This window comes from Pseudochaenichthys georgianus, chromosome 12, assembly GCF_902827115.2.
Source record: "Pseudochaenichthys georgianus chromosome 12, fPseGeo1.2, whole genome shotgun sequence".
Taxonomy (NCBI): domain Eukaryota; kingdom Metazoa; phylum Chordata; class Actinopteri; order Perciformes; family Channichthyidae; genus Pseudochaenichthys; species Pseudochaenichthys georgianus.
The window spans coordinates 17191148-17218526 of NC_047514.1; the positions used below are offsets into that span (position 1 = coordinate 17191148).

The window sequence follows — 27379 nt, forward strand, 5'->3', positions numbered from 1 at the left end:
TTTGCTATAATTCTTACTCTCCTACTTGTTATTGGGAAGTTAACCCCTCCTAAATGTTGTTATTGTTAGTGTGTTAACGAATGCCTCAAGGCTTTTGAACTCAATTCTTCCTAGTTTGATTCCCAATCTGGGACTTGTCTTTCTGCATTTTGGGGCAAATAAATGTTTATTTTTGTGTCAAAATGTGTTCATTGTTTAAGACAAAAGGGTGGATGTTTAAACAATGACTGTAGTATCTCTGAAGTTTTTATATAAAGCAAACTCACCACTACAACTACAGACATGCACAACTTCTAATTTGGGAACCGTGACCAAAGAAAGCCATCTTTATTAAGAAGCTTACTTCTTCATACAGAGCCTTACCAACCACCTGTGTCCACTCTGCAGCACTTTTTTTGGTTAGCAGTACTAAACAGATGCTTTGGAAAAGCTGTTGTTGTTGCTAGGCAACTAGCAGCTGACACTCTTTTGCTAAAATAATTATTTTTCAACTAAAATAATTTGTCCTTTCAATTTACAATAAGGGAAAAAAACACTGCTAAGATTATTGGAAGCCTTCTTGCTTTACATATAGTTAATAGATAGCAATGGTTGCTATTTATTTGAGTTATTTACATAAGCTTATTGACTACAGAATTGAGATTGCTACCACAAAGAAGTTGCTTTGTTGTGTGTCTTGGTTTGTTTAAAGCAAACAGAGATAGAGACACTGAATCTATAAAAAGATACTGAATTAATTGTTAAATGTTTTTTTTAAAATCTCATAATAGAAGAGAAACATTTTTAGGAACCCACACAATCTTGTTGCATTCTTTTTGACAGCTACATATCAATATGTCATTGGCCTTGCTTTGAACAGAACAACACTCTTTCTAAAGGCAGCAATTAAGCTGTTGAGCAAGTCTTCATCAATTGAAAGATGCTTTTGTGAGTTGGAATTGTGACCTTGTAAATTATCTGTGTGCTGAGCTTGAAACATTTAATAAACTAAGATGTAGTAATCCACAACCGTTTGGTGCATTGTCATATCACTGAGAGGCACAATGTATGATATTTGACAAACAAGGGTACCAATAAATTACTTTATTGATCCATTTCAAATGTATTCAAACGTTAAATAACTTTTTTGCATATGTTAGTCCATCTACAGTTTAGTCCAACTATAAAGCAGAGAATCTCGATCGGTCTGTATGTGGAAATGTCCCTTTGCATGTCTAAAGAACCATTCATCAAATCTACTTTATACTTAGCAGATGTATTGCTGGTAACCCAAGGAGATGTCAAATTTTTGAAGTTGATTTACTTTAAATAAACAAACAAAGAAGGCTCTATTATAGATTATATACACACAGAAGTGGACATAGTCACCCCGAACACACGGTCACCCATTGGTTTGTTGGCTATCATTTTTAAGTCTTATGTTTGTCATTTTCAATTGGTTTTTGGCCATTGCCATGTTGTTGTTTTTGGACAGCACTATGCCCTTCAATCAGATAGGGTTAACTGCAATGTGACCTGTAAATAACTCACTAGAGTGGTCACCAACAGAAACCCGCCTCATGGCACACACAGGACCAATCAAAGCATATAACAGTATGATCCTCAAACAGCAGGTTATGTCTAGGAACAGTACAGGGAAATGGTAAGGCTGTCTTGTTACTATAGTTACAAAGCAATGGTTCTAAGAAAAACCTTAATAAAAGATCCCTGGCATACTTTGCTTCAAATGCATTGTTACATTTTTGACGATGTAGATATGTACTCTAGATGTATAATTACTTACTACATGAACATAGTTATACACAAGTTGTATACAAACTGAGAAAGTTAACATTAAAATCCTGTAGGCTTAGTCATTAGAATACATTGATTATGAGTGTTAAGTCAGACAGTACATTTAGAGAAGAGACAAAAGAATCAATTCCCAGAGAAACCCAGGGAGCAGCATCTTAGATTGCTTTCAATCAATCCATCAATCAAAGATCCCTTTATTAAACTAAATGAAGCTACCGCCAAGTTGTGGCATCATCTTAAGTGTTCTTACTATTGACCGTCGTGTGACTTAAATGGGGACACAAAATAGTGCAAAAGTAATAACATATAAATACATTTAAGTAACATCATCCCTCATGCAGGAGAGCTGGCTTGTGCAGTGGTCTGCCACACTGAAGAAATCCCCTCCATGCAATTCTTGATACAGATACTGTGCTGGACTGTGGACATCAAAACCTGTAGAGACACACACACACACACACACACACACACACACACACACACACACACACACACACACACACACACACACACACACACACACACACACGCACGCACGCGTTTGCAAAGCAGGTGTTGTGAAACCCGATGGCAATAAGTGCTTTTCTTTGAGTGATTTTATTTGGCTGTATTTTCATTACCTGTAATGCAGGAAAGAGCTGTTTGTAGTGGCCATCCCACTGGGATTATTGACTGCTGGAGCGATGCTGTCACCAAAGGCATCAACTTGCATCAGGTGACTCGAGCTGGTCTGTGCTGTGATCCCACCATATTGTGGAGGAGAATATAGCATCTTAATCTGCCCTGAGAGCCCTGCAGGTTAAATGAGAAAAGCTGCACTTCTTTATCCACATTTTAAGAAAAAGTCTAAAGCATTTTAGTCCTTAAATGAAACATTGCATTAGAAAAGGCTTTGTTAGTTAATGGAGCCACCGTTTATGTTTAAACCTGTCTTTATCTCAGCAGTTTAAACTGTTATGCTTTGTTGCTGAGCACCTTGTTAACATCACATTAGCTGTCAAGTCCGTAAAGTAAAGAGGTGATCTATTTAAAACTACATAGAGTAGGGTTGCCTAATTCTGTCTAACAAGGAAAATCACCAGCAACCTGCTACATACACGGATTTACTGCATGGTTAATATGCATGTGAGAAAAACTGTTGGATATTTGCAATTCAGATGTAAGACTTGCACCACTTTTTTGAATTACCTTCCCTTTTTCACAATTGTATTTAGAATTATTTGACACAATTAGGAATACACTGATGTTAAACTATGAGTACCTGGGTTGTGATGTGCCAGATCAGGAGACTGGCTGGGCTGCTTCAGATCTCTGTTGTTCTGCAGGGAGGTCCCAGTGGGAGGATGCGGCCCACACTGCTCTCTGGGGAGGAGCTGGTGGGGGGAGGGATCAACAAACCTGAAATATTTCAGACTGAATTAAATACTCCACAGGTGGAATTAGGAAAAAGGCCAACATATGTTCTTATTAGTCAAAATAAAACAAATAATTATGAATTATTTGCATGAAACATACAGGAACATCATTGTATAGTAAGGACTTCCAAATGTGTTTTTAAATTGAGCATGTAGAAAATGTAATGTATTGTACACAGGATTTGTTTAATTAACATGTAAGGCTTATGTTCTATTTAAAATGAAATAAAATGATTTCTTAATATTTATAACATATACAAAATTATTACAGAAAGAAGATAAATTAGGATTACTTTTGCACTAATTGTGTACAAAAATACAAGTGTTGCTAATTGCTGTGCCTATTTCCATTACTTGTAATACTTATTTAAGACAATGTTTTCCTTAAAGAATATAAAGACAGTATTATGCAGTATGTATAAAGATGTAAGGACATCAACTTATTTGAAACCATCAACAGTGAAGGCTATCATTTTTATATATCATTTTAAACCATTTCCTGTAGAAATCAAAGACATCCAATATCAAAATCTGTTTCACCGCTTTTTATCATACTTAGATTTTAAGGCTAACATTGCTCTTTAACAAACAACTCTCTTTGTCCACATCCATGTTTTCCATAGTTCCACACAAAGTCCATGTTAACCAATTATCCAGCAAATAAACCATTAATGAATCCATCATGAAGTATTGACAAGGTGACAGCTTCAGCATTCGTTCCCACTAGACACACCTGTCATCTTCTGTGAAGTCCTTAGACAATCCTTCACAAGCTTGAATAATCAAATTGAGATGTCCAACAGGACATGGATGAGCAGAAAGCATTTCCACATCCATGTAATAAGGATGGAAAAACGGCTTTCATGGATTCCTCCACATCAATTCCTTAGCATGGTGGCTTCCCGCGCAGCTCATTTTTTCTGCTTTGAGTTTATATTTAAATGCGTATGTATGGTTTTGCTTCTAGAAATAAGATATATAGTTCCTGCAGAGAACTGAATAACGAGCACCATCTAAGGTCTTTCACTTGTCAAGTTCATGACCACAATATTGATTCGCTTTACTTTGCAATTGAAATAAGTAGTAACCGAGGCACTCTAGAGGCACTTTATGATGTAGTATAGACTATTCCTAGCTCACTACTCTGTCTTGTGCAACACAGCTAATTCATAGCATTTTCCATGGCACCATGCTTGCGATTTGTTCATAATGAATTGAAACTGCTCCTGTTTCAGTGTACTTGTCTGTAATAGGAACACTCTTTTAACTTCACAGATTGTCTATGTTGTATGGGATGGTATAGGAGCTTAACAATACAATACATTTGTTTTCCTTTGTTAATAAAAGAAACACAAGTAAATCAAAGACATTACTTTCACATTCAGGTAACTCATTGTTAAATCAAGAGTATTAAGTTAGTATATTTAATATTGTTCTGTGGCCATGCAAGCTGAGACCCCTGCCGTTAGGTTTGGCCAAGTAAATGTGTCTACTTGCCAATAACAAGGATACAAAAGGAACAAGAGTTTTCTGACAATATGCAAGGACTGAATGGGGATCCAAAGGAATCCCGGGGAATTTGACTGAAAATGGCAACAAGGATTTTACAATCGATTTAACTTCGAATAAAAAGAAGTAATTACAGGGTTGCTCTTCTCCCACCGGACCCTAAATGGTATTTTTTTGATTTTATGTTTCACTTATTGAATTCCTTAGCCGCTCTTGTCGGTGGCTATAGCATCCATTAATACTGGCGGTCAAGACCAATGAGCCAAGTCATGGTCTGCTCTCGCCTCCCAATTGTCTCCTCAGAGTCCTGCAGCGAATGCTCCGACCTACTGCTGATATGAGAACAATCACAAGCAGTGAGGAGCCGTGAGCATCTGACTGCTCAGAGAGACAGACATACTTTATCATGGCCTTTGAAGTATAGATGAAGGGATGTTTTACTATGGATTGACCATAGAAATGTGTTGCTGGCCATCCCCAATCTGTAAAGCCTCTTCCCAGCCACCCACACACACAAATGAAAAAAACCAAAAACTCCTTAGACTATTTGATCAGGGTACAAAATAGTGCTTTCTTTAAACTGATCATTCTAATTATGAGCTTATAGTCTTGAAGCCATGACAACCAATGTTTAACTTGATTGTTTCAGATCATCAAAAGGGAGATTTCATTTGAATCAGTCATGGTTAAAGTTCTTACTGTGCCAATTGGGATACAAAATCTAAAGAAAACACCAGTTGGCTCGCTGAGTTAAGCTGACGTTCTTATTCCACCGTATTTCAAAAAGGATTTATGCCAACAATGCTAAGTCTTGTTGCTTGAATGAATGGGTATATGGACACTTTTGGTGAATTTTTTCGTCGTATGAACAAATTGAGGAACAGATTTAGAATTTTAAACGATTTTTCTTTTAATGAAACCCGACACAATGGCACACACATCTTCAGTACCTGTATGTATCTTGTAAAGAGCACAGTAAAGCCAGGTGAGGATTGCTGGAGTCTTGTCCCTGTGCAGCAGCTGAGGAACAGAAATGAGTTACACACCCGAAATATAATGGTTGCAGGGGGATATACTTAAGTGTCTAAGATAAAATAAGATGGAACGTTATTAATCCCGTGGGGAAATTCAGTAGTTTAACAGCAACAGGGTAATAATGAAAAACAGGACAGCACAGATTCACACAGATTAGAGATTAGTTGTATATCAATCATTGCAAAGATCCAGGACATACCAGAATATGATTCAAGGGGTACGCCAGGGGAGGAGTCTATGCTTGCCAGAGGAGAAAGGCTCGGCTGCAGAGGGTGAATGGTTAAACAGTCTATCAGCGAGTCCTGAGCCCCATCAGCAGTGGATTTCATCTAGAGACATGAAGCATAAACATAAAATAAAGCCTTTGTTATGCTTTGCACTGTATATCTTTATATGTACAGTAGACAGTTTGCATATATTGGATTTATTAGAATAAATAGTAACATTTTGATCATCTTAATTATAGCGCTAAAGCCTGTACACTATTTAAAGACAAGATGAGATATAGCTAATTAAGATTATGAGGGTTGTTACACAGTAAGCTATTCTTACATTGGTTTTGGTAAGCAAATATATCATGCACTCTATCCTCAGAAGCATCAATTAAATCACAATTACTATAATCCTTTTTAAGAGTTTTAGATTAAAGAAGTTTTGCATGTGGGAGACTTTGTAAAATGTCACTTTTTCTTTTTTAGTAACCACCCAGTGACATCCCCCTCAGTAAGGGCATACATATCTCACACACATGCACAAATGTTAACTGCAGCGGTATATTGGGAAACTTTTCTATGGGTCACTCTGTAAACTAAAGGGTTTGAAAACAGGAGAAGAAATGAAAAACAACATCATTATTTGTGTTTTCTTATGACCTGGCTCAGTCAGTGTCAGCTTAAGTGGATGTATTTTTCACGTTTAAACCTGGATGTTAATGAAAGTTTAAATAAATTACATTTTCTCAGTTAGACAGAGAGGGGTGGAGATCATGAGGGTTTACTGTTCCATACTGACAGCTAATTAAGAAGAATTACAGCACAAGGAAAAAACCTGTGACACGTTAGTGTAGCTTTTGTTTTGTTTGTGGTTGTTGTTTAGGCAATGATGGAGTTAACTTACAATTACTGTATCACTAACGAGATTTCTCCACATAGAGCCTGCTTATGTGTTTTACAATCCAGTTTATGTATAGCCGAAAGCTTACACATTATTGAAGTTAAGTGCTGTATTAAGTGCGATGTTTCTCAGTTAAATATATTTTCCACAACAATAGTATTTTAAGAAAACATTTGAATTGTTTTGTCAGCACTGTACCTTCTTACGTGACTGCCGTTCTTTAGTAGAGTGAGATTTCACGTGTTTCCTCAAGGAGCTGGGATCAGTGTAACGCTTAGCACAGCCCGGCACCTGACACGTGTATGGCTTCTGTAAAAGCGCAGACATTTGGTAACTTGTAGAACATTAACAAGCTTTGAAATACCACCCTGATACATGTTTGTGATCAGGCTGGCACTCACTGTGTCCAGGTGTGTACGCTGGTGCTTGGCTCTGTCACTTGAGTTGCTGAAGGCCTTGTAACATCCTGGGTGCTGACACAGGTAGGGTTTCTCCCCCGTGTGGCTGCGCAGGTGGATCTTCAGATTTTCTAGCCGAGAGAAAGCCTTCTTACAGCCCTCGAACTGTAACAGCATACAAACACAGAAAGGTTATCCAAGCAGTTCATTTCATTCAGGATTTGTTTTTGCTGTCCATTGCAATACCCAATATCAGATCTGCATTTTCAACCTGACATCACACACATACCTGATGCGTTGAGCTTATTAGATGGAAATTGCTGTAGACTAAAGCCTGCTGACCTCAGTGTGTGGATGAGAGTAGAAGAGGAAGTATAGAAAACCCTTTGAATAGAAATTAGCTTTCAGAATAGCTTTCATTTAGCCTGAGCTGACACTTAATCAAGCCCTAAGTGATTCCTGCTATAGCAGTTTGATGGTTGGAAGGCGAGCAGCTATGAGCAGCAAATCCCTGAGAGGGGTAAACATTTGGAAGGGACAGGTGCAATTTAGTTTTATTGCAGCAGTGTGTTATCTTGTCACATATGCAATCCTGGCTATTTTTAGCGTTGAGCAGACTTTATTGTATCGCCTGTCTCTATAGTATATGTTTGTTATTTTTCATTTGTCAATTCCTATCATGCTGCAATTATTTTAAATGTTATACTTGCATTCAGATGACAGGGCCTTTTATTTTGACACTTTTGGATGTTGTTAAGAGGGTGTTTAATGGGGAAAATTATGCGCATGTAGGGCCCCAGGTTACAGAGCACATCACAATATGAAGACAATATATTAACTAGACAAATCTAACCACAACAATTCGAGGCAACGCAATGAGTTCTGAACAAATCAGTTACGTGTAATGCTTAAATCACTCAACAAGCATTTGTTTTCTGTGCCAAAGCCTAAAATAACATACCCAAAATGATATAGTGTTATTTGATTACAGTCATGACTCTGCCTATTATGAGAGGTAATTCTTAGTTTTCTATCAGTAAGGCAGAATTATTCTATGATCTAAAACAATTGTACAGAGTCACAAACATGGTAGAAACACATAAGTTTGATCACACCTTGTGTCTTTATCTCTTTCTAGTTTGTATGCACTCCTGCTAAAAATAAGGAACTGTTATCACAATTATATTCCGATTTTAAATGTGTTAACACGCGTAGAGTCATGAGGCTATGTGCTGTGAAATGATAAATACTTTATAACCGTTTTGCACCTCTCTTGCAAATTCCGTTAACATCTTTAAAACTGTTTAATTTTCTTTTATTAATTCCACTTTCACACTTTCAAATTTAAATTCATGCTTGACCCAATCCTAATATTTTAAATGGCACCTATCTGATGTTTGTATGTGTCACCAGCAGGGGTCAGTGTGTATACACACATCACTCTATTGTCTTTTTGTGTTTTGAATCCTTCATCTTGCATCACCTTGACAGCGGCTGGCTATCAATTACAAAACAAATAAAGTCACTTGTAGTTGACTTTTTGTTGTTCATTTGCGCCAAAACTCAGAATGAAGAATGAGTCCATAACAACCTAATAAAGGCTACTTCAGGAACAAAACATATAGGAGCATAATCCAAACAAATAGCTCTCAATATCAAGCTACCAGAGTGACTTCACTGCTAAAATATGTTTCTCTCCATGTGCAAGGTCAGGACTTTACTCTCTCTCAGGGGGGCTGGAATGTCATTACTAAGCTTTATGGAGAAAACACGTAGACCATGTCCAATTTTGTTATTTTGTTCCTGTAAAACCAGATTCCTGACATACCGATACCTCTCATTCAAGCCAATCAAAATGTCTCTGATGACTAATAGGTAACTTATAACATTTCTCTGCATTCCACACAGAAATACTTGCCCTTCTTTATTATGACAAAGCTAGTTCCTCACATCAACACCTGCTTCATACTTTTACTTCCTTCTATAACTTTTTTACTAAACCTCACTTTTGTTAAAATGTAATGTTGCGACAATTATTTTCCTTATGATAAATGACCAGTAGGGTAATTCTATTTTTCTATAAAAGCATACCGTCTAAGTCAAGCAGTGCTGAAAATGATACCATCTCAATATTTAGTCAAAGCTAATGAATTAGAAACCAAACCTGTAGCAACAAATTAAAGAAATCGTCTTAAAGCCCCTTTCAACACATTTCACTCTGGCACTCTCCCTAATTCTAGTCTATTACAATACATGCTCCTAAGGGGGTGCTCTGACAAAGAGTACCAATCCTAAATATAGCTTAAAGAAAACAATTACCAACAAACCCCTCAGCTAGAATACCATAAGGAAAAAGACCCAGACAGAGATAAATGGGCTCTCAGAACCAAAATGGTCAGTCAAGTGAGAACCAGCATTAAACAAAAACAAAAACTGCCAAGACTCAGGACTAGCCAGGGGTGAGCAACTGTGTAACTCCCTCTCTCTCTGTCTCATAAAGCTCTCATAAAGCGCGAAGGGCTTTTGAGTTTCTCGCGAGGGACGTTTGGGCTGAAAAGAAAGGGGCATGGCTCCTCTGTGTATATCAGTGTTACGGCCAGCTTCTGACAGGTCCTGGCAGGTACAGTGACGGCTGCAGTGTGCCAGCAGACTTTCTCCAATGCCCAGTCCTAGCCTCAGGGTCAGCTCACTCTCCGCTCTTCCCTGTTTCACAAGTGATACATAGTTCTATCCTCTGTGCTCTTTTTGTTTCACCTGGTTCCCTATATTGTAGCTTGTCAGTCCCTGTGTCAGTAGACCTTTCACATCATTCAAAAAACATATGTAGCAAACTGTCAGTAATCGGTACTTAAATCAAACAACTTAAATCAAATGCTTCTATGCTCTTTGCGTAAATGTAATAAAACATAACGTGGGACTTTTCGTATAACTGACGAGAGGCTTAAGAGTTCTGGTTCAATACAAATAATTGTTTACTAATGTTAAATAGTGAAATAAGCTGTAAAGCATCATTTCCTGGTGCTATAACTGAGTTATTTCCCTAACAACACATTGTAATGATGGCGCTTAAAATATTGTCAAACTTGAAATATGAACAGTTGTGCGTTCAGTGGCATTACTGTGGCAAGGCTTTAATTACAAGATGTAATTTGGCAGATTAGCAGGGACTACGTTTTCATTTGGACTCTTTTTAAGTACACTGATTTATTACAGCCTGATTGAAAATGAATAGTAATATAGAGAAGATAAGAAATACAATTTGGCTAACTTCGGTGATGCCCAGTAGTGCCAATTGTTGTGTTAATAAAACATAAATATCATAAGTAAATGCAAACACAAAGTAGTCTTACAACTAATACACCTAAATATTTGTTTTTGAATAACGTACTACCGCTTTTTTTTCTTTTCTTCAATTACTTTACTCCCCGCAAGAGCAATGGGCTTAATGTTGAAAGCACATAATAAAGATACAAATGTGTTAAACTCATAATTAACAGGTTGAATCACAATGATGGTAGAAATCTATTGTTTGTTGTTAAAGTTCACACTGTGCTTTAAAACCTTAAATCACAGTGGCAGATGCAAACAGACTGGTGAGTCAAGGATATGTTAACAAACATCACTACACATATTGTGAGATGACAGACACAAGCCTGGGCCTGCCCTGCATGTTCACGGTGTAACAAGAGCTTCCTCATTGTTCTGCTGCTGGCTCGCACTTCATTTGCGATGCATCAGTTTATTCAGCTGTCAATCATTTCCCAAGAACAACTGTTGCATCTTGGATGATTGTCGTTTAAAAGGTGGGCGACATCAAGAGTAGTTACCGACCGTTCTCTAAATATCAAAGTGCTTTTCTTACTGCTCTCTGAAATTCACAGTTTTTATATTAAGCATATCCATCGTTAAAGCACATTTTTTCAATCTCACAGGAAGTAGATATAACCACATTCACATATACGCCTTCAACGATATGTGGAGAGGTTCAGGTAAATAATCGGTCCCATTATTTATCAATTCCTTTCATGGCATTGGGTTGTGAACATGAATACTTTTTTATTCACTGAATCTTTACATGCAACACACTCCCATCAAACGTTTGCAGCTCCATGGCAACAGAGTGGGCTTCAACTAATAAGTGAGTATTTTGGTACAAAAGGTCGACTGCAGGTATGCCTTTTTGTTAATAATTGACTTGTTGAAAGTAGCGACATGAAGCAGGTTTGGCAAGTCTATTTTTTTTAATTATTCATCAAAGTTGAAGTATTTTTCCAATGGAAGTGAGAAAAAAACAAGGGATATACAATCCATAGATATTTTTGTAGTCACGCTCGCTGCATGACAACATTTTGCTTTGTTCGTCGGTTGGTCCACCACTTTCATCTAGACTGCAATATCTCACTACTAATTGAATAACCATTCATTTTGTAAAATTGTATATCTTCCAAATGAAAACAACTACTGATTTTGGTGATCCTTTGACCTTGCTTTTAGTGCCACTAAAAGAAGGTTGACTTCCTTGTCTTTGAGATAAACGGTTCATCATCTACTAGAGAATGCGTGAAATTTGAGACATTCATAGCCCCTTCTTACTAAATGGTAATGACTCTGTTGATGCCCTTTATATAACGCCACTATTGATTTAAAATATTCATTTCCAATACTTTGGTTTATAACTTGCCAAGGTAATGACATTTTAATCAGCATTAGTTGTATTTGTTCATTAGAAAAAGCTAACATTTGCTAGCACACTAAGCTAACACTATGAACATGGTCAACCTGAACCTGTATATTAGCATTGTCTTTATCAGTGTGTTTGACTGATGACTTTAGCCTTTAGCTCATAGTACTGTCTCAGTATAGCTGGGGCATATTTTATATATATTCTCCCATCACATGTAATATCAAACTAAAGAGGCATCATTATATTGCAATATGAATGAACTAGATCCTCTTTTTTGGACAAACCAAGCTCATCAATAATCTGGCACATGGATTACCTCCAGCTCTACAGTCAGAAATGCAGACCTGTGAAGAGCCAGACATTGGGGCATCACCTTCCCAGAACGAGGGCCAAGTTTGTCAGACGGTGGCCTGGCAAGCCCCCTGCTGCTGACAGGCTCAGTAGAGAGCCATTTTGCCATGCCAGATCTACAGTTCTAGGCCTCCTTTGTGCTGATTTAATAACTAAATAATTGAGTTAAACCCCTTGTCAATTATCACAGAGCTCTGCTAATTACCCCGTGGCTAAAGTTAAAAGGAGAGAGAAGCCATATTTTGAGTCTAAACCCTGGCCTTAAACACAGAGCACATGAAGGCATTTGCCCTATGAAAAAGCTGTATTTTTCCACAGCCAGAGGCTTGAATGGCCTCAGCTAGATACGGTGGCTTTGAATGAAGCATTGAACTCAGTGACATTCATCATGTTCCATCTTTTTTCTGCATTCACTCATTCTCCTCATAAATAGGTAAAAGGAATCTGACTATGAGAGAGATGTGCTATATGTGTATTGTTGGGTGTGGAGACACTTCTTTTACAGTAGGTATACCGTGCACTTGTTGGGTTTCTCTCCCGAATGAACCCTCATGTGGATGAGAAGCTTGTATCGGGCATTGAAGGCCTTGAAGTTGCGTGGACAGTCCGCCCAGTGGCATGTAAAATCATCGGCTTTCCGCTGGTCCACATGCAGTTTTTCTATGTGCCTCACCAGCTCCTCCCTTTGGTCATAGACTGCACTGCAGTCCAACCACCTGCAGCACTGGGCCCCGTATTCCTCCAGCTCTCCCTCCTCCTCCTCCAGCATAGGGACCTGGGGCAGAAAGCTCACCCCATGCCTTGGATGAACCATGGGAGCGTGCTTGAGAGGGTCCTGCGAACGGGGCTTTATTTTGCATTGATGTCTATTGACGTGGAAGTGCTGGTGTGAGTGGTAGGGTGGTGGAGGCCCCTGTGGAGCAGCAGCCTCTTGGATGGTAGTCAGCAGGGCTGGCTGTATCTGTGGAGGCGGCAGCAGGTTGTGGGTGAATTGGCTGCAGCTCCCTTTAGTCTTTTCCAGTGCCCCTCCTTCCTCTGGGAGGCACTGCTGGTCCACCACCATGTTAGCCATCTGGCTCTCCAGACCCCCTCCCTCTTCAAGCATCTGCATTCGGCTATAATCTGTCTGTGGGGCCAGAGCCTGCGAAGAGCCTGGCATGCCGTAGGGATGGCCGTTTGGGATGCAGCAGCCTCTCACTCCCAGGAAGTGCCCATAACCTTCAGATTGGACAGGTGAGAGTGTGGGGTGGGAGGTTGGAGAGCTGAGGGAACCATTGATATAAGCCACGAGGGAAGTAGGTGAGGTGCGTATGATGGAGTTGAAATCAATACCCATGACATCTGACAATGGCGACATGGAGAGAGCTCTCTTCTTAGCACAAGACTGTCGGGGGCTTCCGGCATCAGCTGAAAAGAGGTACGAGGGCAGGGAGGCAGAGTTGCTGGTGCCTCCTGATACGGTCGTACCTGACATGGCCGTGCCGGGGGTCAGGCTGAGCTGCTCTCCCCCCTCGCCGGCCTGGGCCTGGAACTGAGGTAGACCCAGTGGAGGAAGCACACGGAAACCATACGAGTATTCGTGTCTGCCACTAAACATCGACTGTGTGTCAAACAGACTAAGGGTAGTGGATGCCAGGGATTCTCTGGATTGTACTGATCTGAAACAGATTGTTGTTAACCACTTTAGTATCACTCTTAAGGTTTAATGAGCTCATCATCACGTACTGGAATTGATATTGCCCACCTGGCATCAGTGTGGGGAAGCTGCAAACTATGTGGAAGTGATGGAGGGTGTTGTGCTCCAGGCCCGGCTGTATAGCGGTGGCCTGTTAGGGTCATGGGGCTGCTGGTCACCGTCAGGTTAGCAGCGGCTGGCTGACTAAATGCTTCCATAGGCCCAGACACAGAGCAACCTGCTGCTGCACACAAGCACAACACTCAATATCCCTATTCAAGTATGGGTTAATTAATTAAATCCTAACAGATCAATTAAAAGTGTCAACACAATATTACTCAACGATCTGTAAAAGACCTTAAGGCATGCAAATAAAACTCAAATGCATCACATTCAATTAGCTATAACTAAGGTTTATACAGCAGATAGCGGAGTTTCCCTTGCCAACCTGCACATTCTGCTCTGTTAATCACTAATGAGCCTTTCACCCCCTTCCAAGGAAGGGAAAAACTTCATGCCTGGTTAATTATCCATAAATAAGTACAAGATCTAGCAAGAAGACTGAGGTGATGAAAATCACAGTGAAAATAAGTGAAGTATGAAAACACAAACAGTTAAGCAGTAGTGGTCATTTAACCAACATCACTGGATAAGACAGATTCTCTCATGGGATGTGTTTCTTGAGGTCTGAATTAAAATGTAGTCCGAGTTTGTACTAGATTCTGAATATTGTGATATTAAAATATTGTTCTGAAGAGGTACATTTTGTTTACACATCTTTGGCTAGATTTAACCATTGAGTTACCTTTAAAGCTGTTGTTAGAGGAGCAGCGTCCTGTCTGCATTGTCCCTGTTTTGGTTGAAAGATGATGAGTAGGCACTTGCTGGTGTGGGGATGCAGTGTTTAGATGTTTCCCGTTGGTCAACACCTGTCTGCGGAGGCTCAGCGATGGCAGAACAACATGACTTTCACTCTGTTTTCCAGGAGCAAAGGAGTGAAAGTCACCTCTTTTCACTCTGTCCATGCTCCAAGAGGGACTCAGATTGTCCCACTGTGGGGAAGACATGGGTATCCTGATGGATTTGGACTGGTGTCCTCTGATCATGCTCAGTGATGGGGACACACTGCAAGGAGACACCAGGAGCTGACAGCCCTTTCCACTCATGGCTGAAGCAAAGTTTCAAAAACTCAAAAGGAAGTTGATTCAAGTAGCCGCAGCTTGTCCTTGCAGATGAAATGATTATGCAATGCTCATACCTATGACATGATACAAAAATAAAAAGATACCTATCAGATATCCCAAAATAGAGGAACATTTAAATATAAAATTAAAAGAGCCCATGTAATATGAAACCAAAAAAAATCCAGTCGTTGTACTTTGAACCTGAAACCTGTAGAAAAACCACTCAACCTTAACAACTTCACCAAACAGGGCACCATGTATTTTTTAAATTGTGCTGGAAACATACAAACAAAATAATATATATATCCAACATTAGTGTTGCTGCCATGAGAAATTATTCTTTACCAGCATGGTGACTGAGTAACGTGTTCTATTATCATCCTGAAATATAAAAACACTTTTGAAGTAACTTTCACTTACACAGCATTTAAATAAAACAAGACGTGTTTATAACAGTGAAAAATATGAACTTTGTAGTTAAGTTTTTTTGTTATCATACCTCTCGTGTCGGTGGGGCGTTCACTCACCTGTTGATGTTGTCGTAAACACTTCCCGGAGTGACTGGACAGGTTGAGTGTCTCCTTCAGTCCGCAGAGCTGTGTGTGTAATATTGGAGACACCGGAGATCAGCTGTCGTGTTTCTCTCAGAGTTTGTGATGTCTTTGCACTGAGCAGAGAAGTAATCGCTCACTTTGAACCGCGGCGTCCCACCTCTCTCCTCTGAACTTTTTTTGTTACTTCTACCGGTTACCCCTCTGCCCTTGATTCTACTTTGTGAGAACTACGTCATTTCAAACTGAGTGGACGTTTGCGGTAATAGATTTGTTATTACCGAGCGCGCGGATTTGCAAGCATGTTATCCATGATGCCACCTCTAAAATAAATATATATTTCCTCCTCAGTTCTATATTCATATAGGGATATTATTTAAAAAAAAATATTTTTGTAATTATTTGCAAGAATTAACCAACAAATCCACCTCTAGTTGTAAGTCCTAATTTTAACATGAATTCAGCCTATCTTTTGTATCATTAAGAAAACAGGACATTTTGGGTGGTAAGTTAAAAGAGTTTTGGGTTTAGAATGACAGATTCAACCCACGTTGCCAAGGCTGCAATGATACAGATATCCTTAAACTCAAGACTAAAAGGGAATGATTGAGAATGTCCCTCCTATTTTACACGAGTAGTCTAAATGTAAGGTGGCCTTTTTATATATGAAACTTAAGAATAATTAGAATTACTTTTAAATGCAATTATTTTATTTATGCTCACAAAATTGGCTTATTTCAAAATTCTTTAATTGCTATTCTTTGTTTTAGAATCACTGTTTGTTTGAAAAATATTTGGACAAATTCCTTGCATTCTTCATGCCATTGATTATTCCCACTAATTCACATTTTGAACCATGTGACGCATGAATTTGCTACCTGCTCTGCCCCCTACCAATACTATCCTCCTCCTCCTCCTCCTCCTCCTCCTCCTCCTCCTCCTCCTCCTCCTCCTCCTCCTCCTCCTCCTCCTCCTCCTCCTCCTCCTCCTCCTCCTCCTCCCTCCCCCTAACCCTACACCTCAGCACAGACCTCATTGTTAGGGCACTTTTCTCCTGGCTGCTGGTGTGTTTGCTCTGTAGATCCTGCTCCAGGTTGCTATGGAAACCAGCGTGTTTATTATAGAACGAGGAACGGTAGCTGTACTTTAGGGGAATTCATCTCTAGGGTACTCTGCTCTATACAAGTGATGAATTAAATGAAAATACATAATGTTAAAAGGCTATACTGACCACTGTGTTTTCTGTGTGCAATCATCTATAATGACTGCTGAAAATGGCATAGATCAGGATGGTGAATAGCTGCATATGGTGCTTAAAGGAGGTATTACCGTTTGGTCAATTTGAATGTTCTAGATCTTTTTGTTATTTTTAAGAGATACTTACTTTAAAGCATTTGTTCTAGTGGGAGGAAAATCATTTTATATGCATTTCTTTTGGCATTAGTTGCATCAATGGAAATGCCAGATAAAATAAATTATAATTCTGAATATAAAGTAGTAGTGACCTCTAGTGGAGTAATGTTAAGTTACCTCCCTCCCAGTGAAAGCAAAACAGTGGGGCTATTTTCATACATGTTCTAATATACAATTATATTACCTTTAACTCTTATAATATTATCTGTCATCTTTGAGAAAAGCATCTGAGTATCTATAAACAGTTATGTGCTGCAGAGTAGAAGATGTTTCAATTACCATGATCTTTTTCTTTGGAAGTGTTCCTTCTTTTGCCAGCAGGGGATACTATTAGTTCACTAATGGGATGGCTGCTATCTGCTTAATACAGCACCTCAAATGTTCAGATGCAGTTAAGCGAATAAGAAAAAAGGGCATGTTAAGCGACCTGACCACGGATAAGCTGGGGGAAGATGGATGGATGGCATGTGAAGATGAAATAAATGACATCGTGTAATGCTTGTTGAGGTCACGCCTTGTTTACATGATAATAGGAAATACATTTTCCATAGATGTCGGTTGCTTCACGCAATGATCATCTGTGATTTGGCCTTTTCTTCCCTAAAATACGCGAGTCATGGTTTGTTTTTCAAATGTCAGAGTGTAACCGGATGGTTAAGTGTCCAAGCTCGAGGCAGAATAACAACACAAATGTAGCCACTTCCTCTTAATCTCAACAACAAACAATGACACTTGGAGCAGTGCTTTCTTGTATGTGCTAACACCGAAAACATTTGACAATTTACAACCATTATCAGTCATATCAGTCATCCTAAACACAGCTGGAGTATGTTTAAATGTTTAAATAGGAGGGTTTGAGGGAAAAAGGTCGGGAAGAGAGAGCAATACGTGAAGTAGAGTGAAAAAAAACACTTGAAGAAGACAAGATGAGATATAAGTGTTTGACCATTTGAGAAGAGCTCCATTTGTAGCTGAATTAATGCTCTAATAGACTCTCCGCCACTTACAGAATCCATTTCCCCCTCTTGATGAGAGCATCAGCACTCCTGGAAGTAGCAAAGCATTCATTCTGTTGTCAAGATGAGAAATCATGGGTGATTTCTCTTTTAGTTATATTACAATAGTCACTTAAGGTAATGCACACCCCACTGGACCTGTGATTAATTCATCTGCTTTTGATTTGCTAATGACAGTTCAAGTCAAACACAAGGTTAGTAAAGGCTGAGTCAATCCTTTCAACTGCAGCTGCAGAGAGGACTGTGGTGAGTGTAGGAGATATCATTTTATTGGTATCATCTCTCATTATAACTGCTCCTTTTAGCCCGCTCTGCGTACTCACCGCATATTAATATGCAAATACATGCAGGTATCCTTGATTGCTTCAAAAAAATCCCATCATCATTAAAACCACTCATGTTGTTTTTTAGCCAAAAGTGTTACATTAATGTTTGGTAAGACATCTAAACTAAAGAGACTTTAAGTGTGCAGCACTAGTACAGTAGGGAGAGCGGGCGCATCCATCCATCACCTCCTCTGCTCCTCCACTGTCAGTAGCAACACCCAAGATAAAGATGAGTGTGAGAGAGATGGGCTTCTGAGCGTCTTCCATCTCCATCCATCAATCTTAGTCGACTTCTTTAATAACCTTTACAAAGGAGTGATGTGTGATGAAAAAAAAGGAAAGGCGATCATGTCTTCTCTGGAAGACGTCCCTCCCTGCTGTGTTTTTGGAACAGGATGACTCTAATAAAAGATTGCTGACACAACAGCCCCCCTGTTTAGAACCGCAGGTAGGCCACAGGCTGGTTTTTAATTTGAGCGTACATTTGAGGTGAAGCCTGAGGGTGTGGGTGCTGTAAGCTCCCCTCTTTTTCCTTTTTGGATGTTATTAACACTGCAGCTCTGCAATAGCATCTAGGATTATGAGGCCTGAGCGCTGGAGCATAATCGTAAGACTCTGAGTCTGCCAAATCAACAGAAACATATCCCAAGACTTCAATATAAACACAAAGAGTGAAAAGAAGCTAGGACAACAAAATATGCGGATCAAGTTCGAATGGGGATTTTATTTAAGTAACTGAAATCCAATTGAATCTGGGTAACTCAAGCATACCACACAGTGTCTCAAAGACAAAGCGATGTCAACGGCAATGCAAATGACCCTTCATTTAATTATTGCAGATTTGAGCTTTTATATTTTTTATATCCATTAAAAACACCTAGAATCCTTTTAATAAGCCACGTAAGAAATTACCCTAGTGATGATCTCAAAATGTGAAATTAAAGATGTTACAAAAGATTTTTTAATCTGCAGCTACTACTTTTAAGACCAAAAGGAAAGGTTTTCAGGATGCATGACACAGCTCTTATTTGTGTTTAAGGATACAAATATGGATTAACTTTTCTATTGTAAGCGTTTTGCTTTGGAATGCACCTCGTGCTATAGCAGACTTTTATTGTTTTTTCAAATAGTGTGTGGTCTTAGTTTACTAGACTCATATACTTCTTCCACAACTGCAGTTATCATGATTATGTGCTACAGCACATGCTTGTGGGTGTGAGTGAGTACTTTAATAGCTGTGGTAGAGTTTCAGGAGGCCTGTTTGAGTTTCTTGGTGCCAGTGTGGTGTTAGTGAGGGCTGACAGGGCATGTAAGACAACGGAGAAGGTCCAGACATATGAGGGGGTGTCATTAGACCCCTGTCTGGAGCCCCCCTGGTCAGATCCCCTCAACATCCGTCTTCATTAAAAAGGTTGCTCTCTGAGCAGATGGTCATTAAGAGCACCCCCCCTTTATTCCCGGCACCCTCTATGCACTAGGACACTACCTAGAGGACACCCATCGTCCCTCAGGAATCCCAGAAAACTCACTGAAGAAGAAGTGGTGCCTGACAAGGCCACCTGGTAATGATCACTCTGGGGTGTTAATAAATCTCTTTTTGAAATCTTTCAGAAGAACAGCATGAAGTATGGAGATGGCCCACGCAGCAGTATACTTCAAAACCTGTGGCACAAGATAGAGGTGGCCGGAGTGAGAAAACTGATGCAGAAGGCCCCCAAAAAGTGAGTTTCATCATCAGTACTTTCCTGATCTCTGCATCTTTGTCCAGTTATGTGTTTATGTGACTAGCATATCAATGAAGTGTGGGACTGTCATTCAGACAGGTGATACATGAGGTTATTGTCAGGTTTTAAGGAAGGGCTTTGGTTGATAAATATGGGAGCAAAGTGAGTTAGGTACGGTTGCTTTCCTGAGGTTGCTTTCTTTGTGTACCTGAACCCAACACACCACTTCTTTGTCTTATATTCACTTTTGTAAAAATAATTCTTACACCAACTCAAATATACTCTTCAAACTCCAGTAAAACAGAGAAAGAGGTCACAGGTTGTCAGCCGTAACTAGTGAAGTTGTAACTCTTGGATACAATATGAGCAATGTCCATGTTATCTACATTTCCGTGGAGACGGCGTCATCATCAGTATCTCCAGCGGCAGCCACCGTGGATGCCAATTATAGCAGTAATCACTCCCTAGCTGAGAGCACGGATTCAGACAGGGTAAAGTATTATCCATCTTCATCATATTCAATATCAGACAGCAGACGCAGGTGTCCTGGCCTCCCACTGCTCCACACCATTAGAGACTGATAGACAGTGGGAGTTTTTACTCCACGGAGCACATCGACATATAATAGAAAAGAGTTGTTGAAATATACATAGCATTATCTGATTGTACCATATATACTTTTAATCAATACAGAGTAGTTGTCACAAATGTAGACAGGCTTCCATCCCGACTTGGTCAAAGATCACACAGCAGAGGGTTCGCGCAGCACATCATTTGTTCTGTCTTGATTATCCTCTTCTGTCTCTCTAACAAGGAGGGTCAGTGAAACAGACACTAGGTATCTCTGGTTCAGTAAAAAAGTGACATGGAACTGTGGCAGATAGAGCTGTGGCATGCTGGTCGTCAATAGATCAACCTCATACTGACATGGGTGGGAAGAGGAGCTTACTTCCTGCTGAAGGCTCCTGTATATATGGGCACCCTGTGCAGACTTAGCTACAGTACGAATGTATATAGTGTACTTCTGTGCAAAACTCTCAGCTTAACTCAAATAAATCACCTCGTTAGCTTGTTCTCTAATGGCTTATTGTAGCACCAGGCTACCCTCTTCCTGTAAAAGCTCATGAGATTTCCAAATTCAAAACATCTTTTTGGGAGGGATCGTTTTCCTATCCTCTGGCACCTGGCCGAGGTCATTCTATTAGGTGGATTGATTTACATATAAATTGAACATGCAGTATTACGCACCTCCTTAAACGCATCTGTTTCGCTACTGTATCCCATTATCTGCCTTGCATACTTCAACAAGCATTTAATTTCGTCTTTCATATTGTCTTATGTTTCATTATGTTTCAGTGTTATTTATTAAAATTAATTTAGCTAATAACGCCCACACGCACGGCCCCTTTTCCTGCAATGCACCTATTCTAATGGGTTCTGAGCGACTGTGTGTCCTGAGGTAAAATGGGAAAATTCACTGGGATATGAAAAGCAATCATATTTTCTGTATCAGTAAGCAGGTCTTTGGTAGCTGGGGGTCATTCTTGCTCTATGCTGTTGCTTGGGGAGGCATTTCGTAAGAGCCCCCAAGGCTCACCTAGTTAATTAAGTTTTCCTCTATTAGAACGATGTTACTTGTGATTTTACTGCTCCAAAATAGCAAATTCTCTACTATAACTGAGGCTTTGATAGACATTTATGTAGTTGTCTTGGTGATACCAATTTGAATGCTATGAAGAGGAAGGGAAGATCTAGATATAGAAAAGTGTGGGTGTGTTTGTGACTTTATCCACTGCAAAGAAATAAATGAAGCAATAAGATTTGCTAGGTGAGGCATTTATGAAGAGTGAAAAGACAAATTGATTCGAACCTATATGGAAAATTGTAGCTGATGTGTTTCTGCTGCAACAGTGCAACTAATGCACTATTTCTGCACTGCCAGAGCACAATCATTTGGGATGTTTTTCTTCACATTGCTCAATAATAAAGTCCACAAGGTGAGTAGCATGGTCTCACAAGCCAAGGGTTTTAGAGGTACTTAGCACTCATAGACTGTTGAGAAACCAGCAGTATATTTACCATCATTTAATGAAGAAGCTACTTCATCTTGGCTATTTTGTTATGTTTTTATATACCACACTGACATCGACCATGTGCCTGCTTGGTTAAATATTGCAAAATACATTTACATACAGAATTATTGTTAACCTCTTTTTTCCCTTATGTTGAAATGGTTTTAATACTCATCAACCTCTTCTGGCCGCAGCTACTCTCAGGAAATAACATCTTATTAATGATCTGTTTGCTATCTTAGTAGCATCTAACTGCATCTATGTCTAAAGAGCCTCATATTATCTCCACACAACTCTTTATAAGATGATTATATGTAAGGGCTGGCTTATCTAAAGCCAGTTGAGTAGCACTTTAAATGTTTTTGCTCTATGAAGCCTGATGTACTTATATGATTCTGTTTTCTTCAAGGTTGTGTCTTCCTGGTCGAACGCACTTATTGTAAGTCGCTTTGGATAAAAGCGTCAGCTAAATGTAATGTAATGGGACTGGATAGTATATGACAGAGATTGCCATACATCAATTAATGCAGCCCAATAAAAAGCAAATAGTGAAACTCACTGCCTGACACGATGGCATTCTTATAGGCTTTTGTTTAAATTAAATTCTGTTCATGAAAATAAACAGAAAACTGACAAGACATAACCTTTGGACAGTTCAATATCCACTCAAAAGTATCTTCTCTTTGTACAAACTTAGCTCTCTCCTGAAGGACATTGTATTAAGGTCATACTGTAGGCCCCCCTCTTTTCTAAACTATAATTGAAAATGTATTATATGTTGTATCTTTAATCTCATCCTGAAAGGACTAATCAAATTATCAAATGAATGTACAGTAGAGGAGTAAAAAGTTCAACTTTAATTATAGTTGAGAAGAAGTGTGAATTAAACTGGAGAGAACAAAGATGGATACCATGAACATATATATTTTCTATCAGCTCAAAAGTTGTTAACATTCATGAGACATTTCATAAATTAGACTTTTGCTTTACAAATATTGTAGAAAGACACAATTGACTTTGCTCCAAACCATAAGCAACAATGCATTTCACACCAATCAAATTCTATTTTCAGAGTGGTTTGATGTGGAAATGGCTTCAGGCTTCTGTTGAGTGTGAAAGTGTGGCGGCTGCAATTTCAGATGTAAGTATGTAATCAAAACATTATGTGACTGGCATGCTGTAATTAAGCAATAATACATGAGACCAAGTAAATGAGTGAACATGGTCTGAATTCGAATGTGGACTGTGATTACCATGAATACTTCCTGCAATGCGGCTCTATAAACGTATATGTTCTCATGACCCTCTGCACATATTTATATTGACTTTACATAAGCATGAGATATATCATCATTCTTATTCCCATAGCTATGCGTTCAATGACAAGTGGCCTATAAAGTGTATAATGGGATGTGATCTTTAATGTCCTGCCTTCCTTCTTTCAATGGTTCACCCACATTGACTCCCTCCCTTTATAGATTTGTGTCATCTTTTCTCTGTTGAAAGTCACAGATAAGCCAGTTCTTCTGTAGAAGGCAGACGCTTGTCAAGGAGAGTGGGATCAGAATCTCTTGACCTCCGCAGATTACTCCCATGCCTTGCCATTGTGCATGTTCAATTTACTGTTGACTTACAAGATGGGCACCCTCGGTGGAGGGAGGTGGGAGCCCTTGAATCTTGAATATCAGATTTTCTTTCTTACATGATGAAACCTTTGTAGTCTCCCCAGACCTAAAGAAATAATAATGTAGCAAACCATTCCATTATTTGGTCCAATACTTCATCTGACATAACTGACAACTAAATGACACAGTATATTTTTAAGCATTTAAATATTGGGCATTACACCATTAGTTCAGTGGCAAATCTGTATCCTGTTTTGTTAATGAGGCTCTAAACAAGATTACTTACAAAATAACCATAGTTTAGAAAGGACACACAGGCAGTGCCTTTTCCCTTCTTGGCTGGAAAAGGCTCTCACAGTAAGACTGTACTAACAGTGACTTCATGTTACCCATTGTAATTTGTTCCAGTTCTTTTTGTCCCATTATAAATCAATCTTCTCTAATTCAAGCCATTGTCCTCTACATTTTGAAGAAGCATGACGCAGGTTTTCCTTCAAGGATGAATGAAAGCTACTCCCTCAATGCCTGAATTGTGGAAATGAGATTCGACACAGTGTTTATTAGAAAAGCAACATATAATGTAGGAACAATGATAATGACTTAAAAAAGATTTACAGTACATTACATAAAACATCCAACTATGAATTCTCATAAAACATCTCAAGTAAATTATTAACAAGTCACACATGGCTTATAATGAATACTGTAAAGATCCCAGAGAGCATCTCCAGACCTTAAAGGAAACTACACATTATACACATTCAATACAGTCTGTTACATAGTGCCTCTTTCATCTATGTGCACCACATCCTGTGAACTGTGAATGTTAATGTAGGTCGGGTTATATGTCGAAGGTGTTGACATACTCCTCCACAGGACATCTCTCATCCTCCCATCTCCTGTTTTCCCCCTCAACAGAGGAAAGATCCACAAAGCTTTGTCAGCAGAATAAGGAGGAGCCACATCTACAAGGTAGTTTCCTTCCCCTGCAGCAAAGCATATTTTAGCACCTCTGCAACCCGTCTCTAATGTTCCGCTCAAATACAAAATGCTGGCTGAAGCCTTTGACAAGTAACTGAAAACAAATATGGTGATAGACGGACAACCCATCCCACTATCATGTTTTTTTTCTTCCTCCGGTAAAGCCAATAATGGAGCGCCATCAGGTCTCAGGTAGGATTCCCAAGGAGAAAACTCCACTGTGCTTTGTGAAACTCATATATCAGAGGTAATAGATTGCAAAACTTGACTGGGTTAGCGTGTCCTCTGTGTACACAATGGCATAAGGAAGCAAAACAGAAGGGAAGGCATAATCCTACCTGGATGTCCTTCAGAATTACACACACAATGCTGGAATCTATTTTTGAAAATGAGTCCGTTGTGTTAATCCATAACCCACTTAATGGACATTTGCGTGCATGGATATAGGTGCAACTACACACACATCTGTAGTGTTAGAGAAGTGGCAGGTCGTGCTGTTGATCAGTACCTTGGATGAGAGTAATAGATCCGTTTAGCGTTAATCAATGTCGCTCACAGGCTCATTGAGCAGTGCACTCAGCATCCTGCTTTTGTGTCAGAGATCCTTTTAATCTAATTGGACATTAAACTCCTGTCATTATTCCTCATGCTCTGAGACTTATTTATGGCTCTGCTGCTTGCTTGTCTTTTCCTTTTCATTACAGCATGCCAGTCTACATCAGCAAACTCATTAAAGGAAATGAATCAAAGGAGAAAGCTGATGTGTGGCTGAAAAGTGTAATTTAATAAATGTGTGTTGGGCAGCAGTGCTCAGCACATCATTCATGTTGTTTACGGGCTGTAATGTTAGCAGGTGAGGGCACTTTAATAATAAAGGCTTTTCACAAAGGCAAACATCAGCGCTGCATTTTAACACAGGCTCCTATAGGGAGTGACAGGATTATCAATGCTCAATGCTGTCAGCAGGAATGTTGTCCTGTTGGTATAGAAACAGGAAGATTTCATATTTCTCAGTCTAACTTATTTTCAGTCTAACTTTTGATAGACATAATCTTATACTCCCTTTAACACTAGAACCGCCAACGGGTACATTTTACCCGTAGCAGTTTTTTTATTGTATGTAACTTTTTTTCAATAACATATTAAAGTCTCCCAGTCCGTGACTTTTCCTGAAAGTGTGTTATGTAGCACCCTCTGTTGTTAACAATTGTCAATATGAAGTAACCATATCCGCCAGCGGGTAATATTTACCTCATAGAAAATGCAGCGTAAACATGACGTGTTGCTATAGCAACGCCTTTTGTCGACTGCGGTTCCTTATAGATTGAGAGAGAAATAGAGAGAGAAATAGATAGATAGATAGATAGATATATTGATAGAGAGAGAGAGAGATAGACAGACAGATAGATAGTTATAGATAGTGTAACGTCTTGGAGAATACAAGATCTTGGATGACTGAGCTCACGTTGAGGACGTAATGCATGCAGGTTACGTGCCAGTTGAATAAAGATGGACACTTGGAATGAGAGAAGTAGTCCGCGTCGTCTGTTTATGTAGACTGTCCATAGAACAGAACATTACAGATAGATAGATAGATAGTTATAGATAGATAGATATAGAGATTTGTACCTAAACAAAACACAAGTCTAACACCAAGCGTTTAAATCAGCACTCTTAGCGATATTTTATACTTCATGCTATCTGCACAAACTATATCCTATGAAAAGCTTATTGGTATAAGTTTCATCCCTGTGCGATCAAAACTCACTGTTCTGTATGATAAATAAAAGAACATTGTACCTTGAAAATCAATAGCGGGTACATTTGACCCGTTGGCGGTTTTAGGTATACAGCGACCTCTGGCGGTTCTAGTGTTAAACATAATACGTTGGATTAAAAAACAATTGAAGCCACCCTTGCTGAAATCAATAGAATAAGAGGTTTTGCTGCTATAGACTTACTTTGTCTAGTATTACTAGTAGCTTATGGTGGCTAATGTTAGCTTATGGTTGGATAGGCAGGGCTGTGTAACTGACATTGCTGAGTTAGTTCAAATGTCTTCATGACTCCTCACCATTATTATAATATATATATATATATAAAAAATATGTATTCTATTACCATCCATCTTCTAATTCAGGGATGGGCAACTTTGATGGTGGTGGGGGCCACATCATTGATGTACTGGCCACCAGGGGGCCGCAGATTCACTTGGAACACACACACACACACACACAACAATTCCATGTGTTGTATGTAATTATAAACAAATATACTAAGTCTGACATATTCATTGACATTTTACAATCAAAGGGAACATCCCCAAAAAATGGGAATATCCTCTAATAAACTCACTAAACAAATATCAGTTCACAGAAATGTTATTTCATTTTTACAAGTGGCATGTTTGTATTGAACAGGTTATTAAACAGTGGAATAAAACTATTTTAAACTATTGGAAAGCACGGAAAATGTGTGTGTATTGAGATTAACCATTAGATGACATACACATT

General features: G+C 39.1%; 1 protein-coding gene across 1 annotated transcript; it reads right to left on the bottom strand.

Annotated features, from left to right (window-relative positions):
* Positions 1-1068: 1068 nt before the first annotated feature.
* On the bottom strand, positions 1069-15691 carry glis3 (GLIS family zinc finger 3). Its single transcript, XM_071205008.1, is given in 12 exon segments — positions 1069-2229; positions 2415-2443; positions 2445-2586; positions 3056-3192; positions 5669-5738; positions 5953-6082; positions 7065-7175; positions 7268-7429; positions 12814-13957; positions 14044-14218; positions 14780-15232; positions 15658-15691. Coding segments are annotated over 11 exon segments (2580 nt in total). The 5' UTR covers positions 15141-15232; positions 15658-15691; the 3' UTR covers positions 1069-2110.
* Between the last annotated feature and the right edge of the window lie 11688 nt (positions 15692-27379).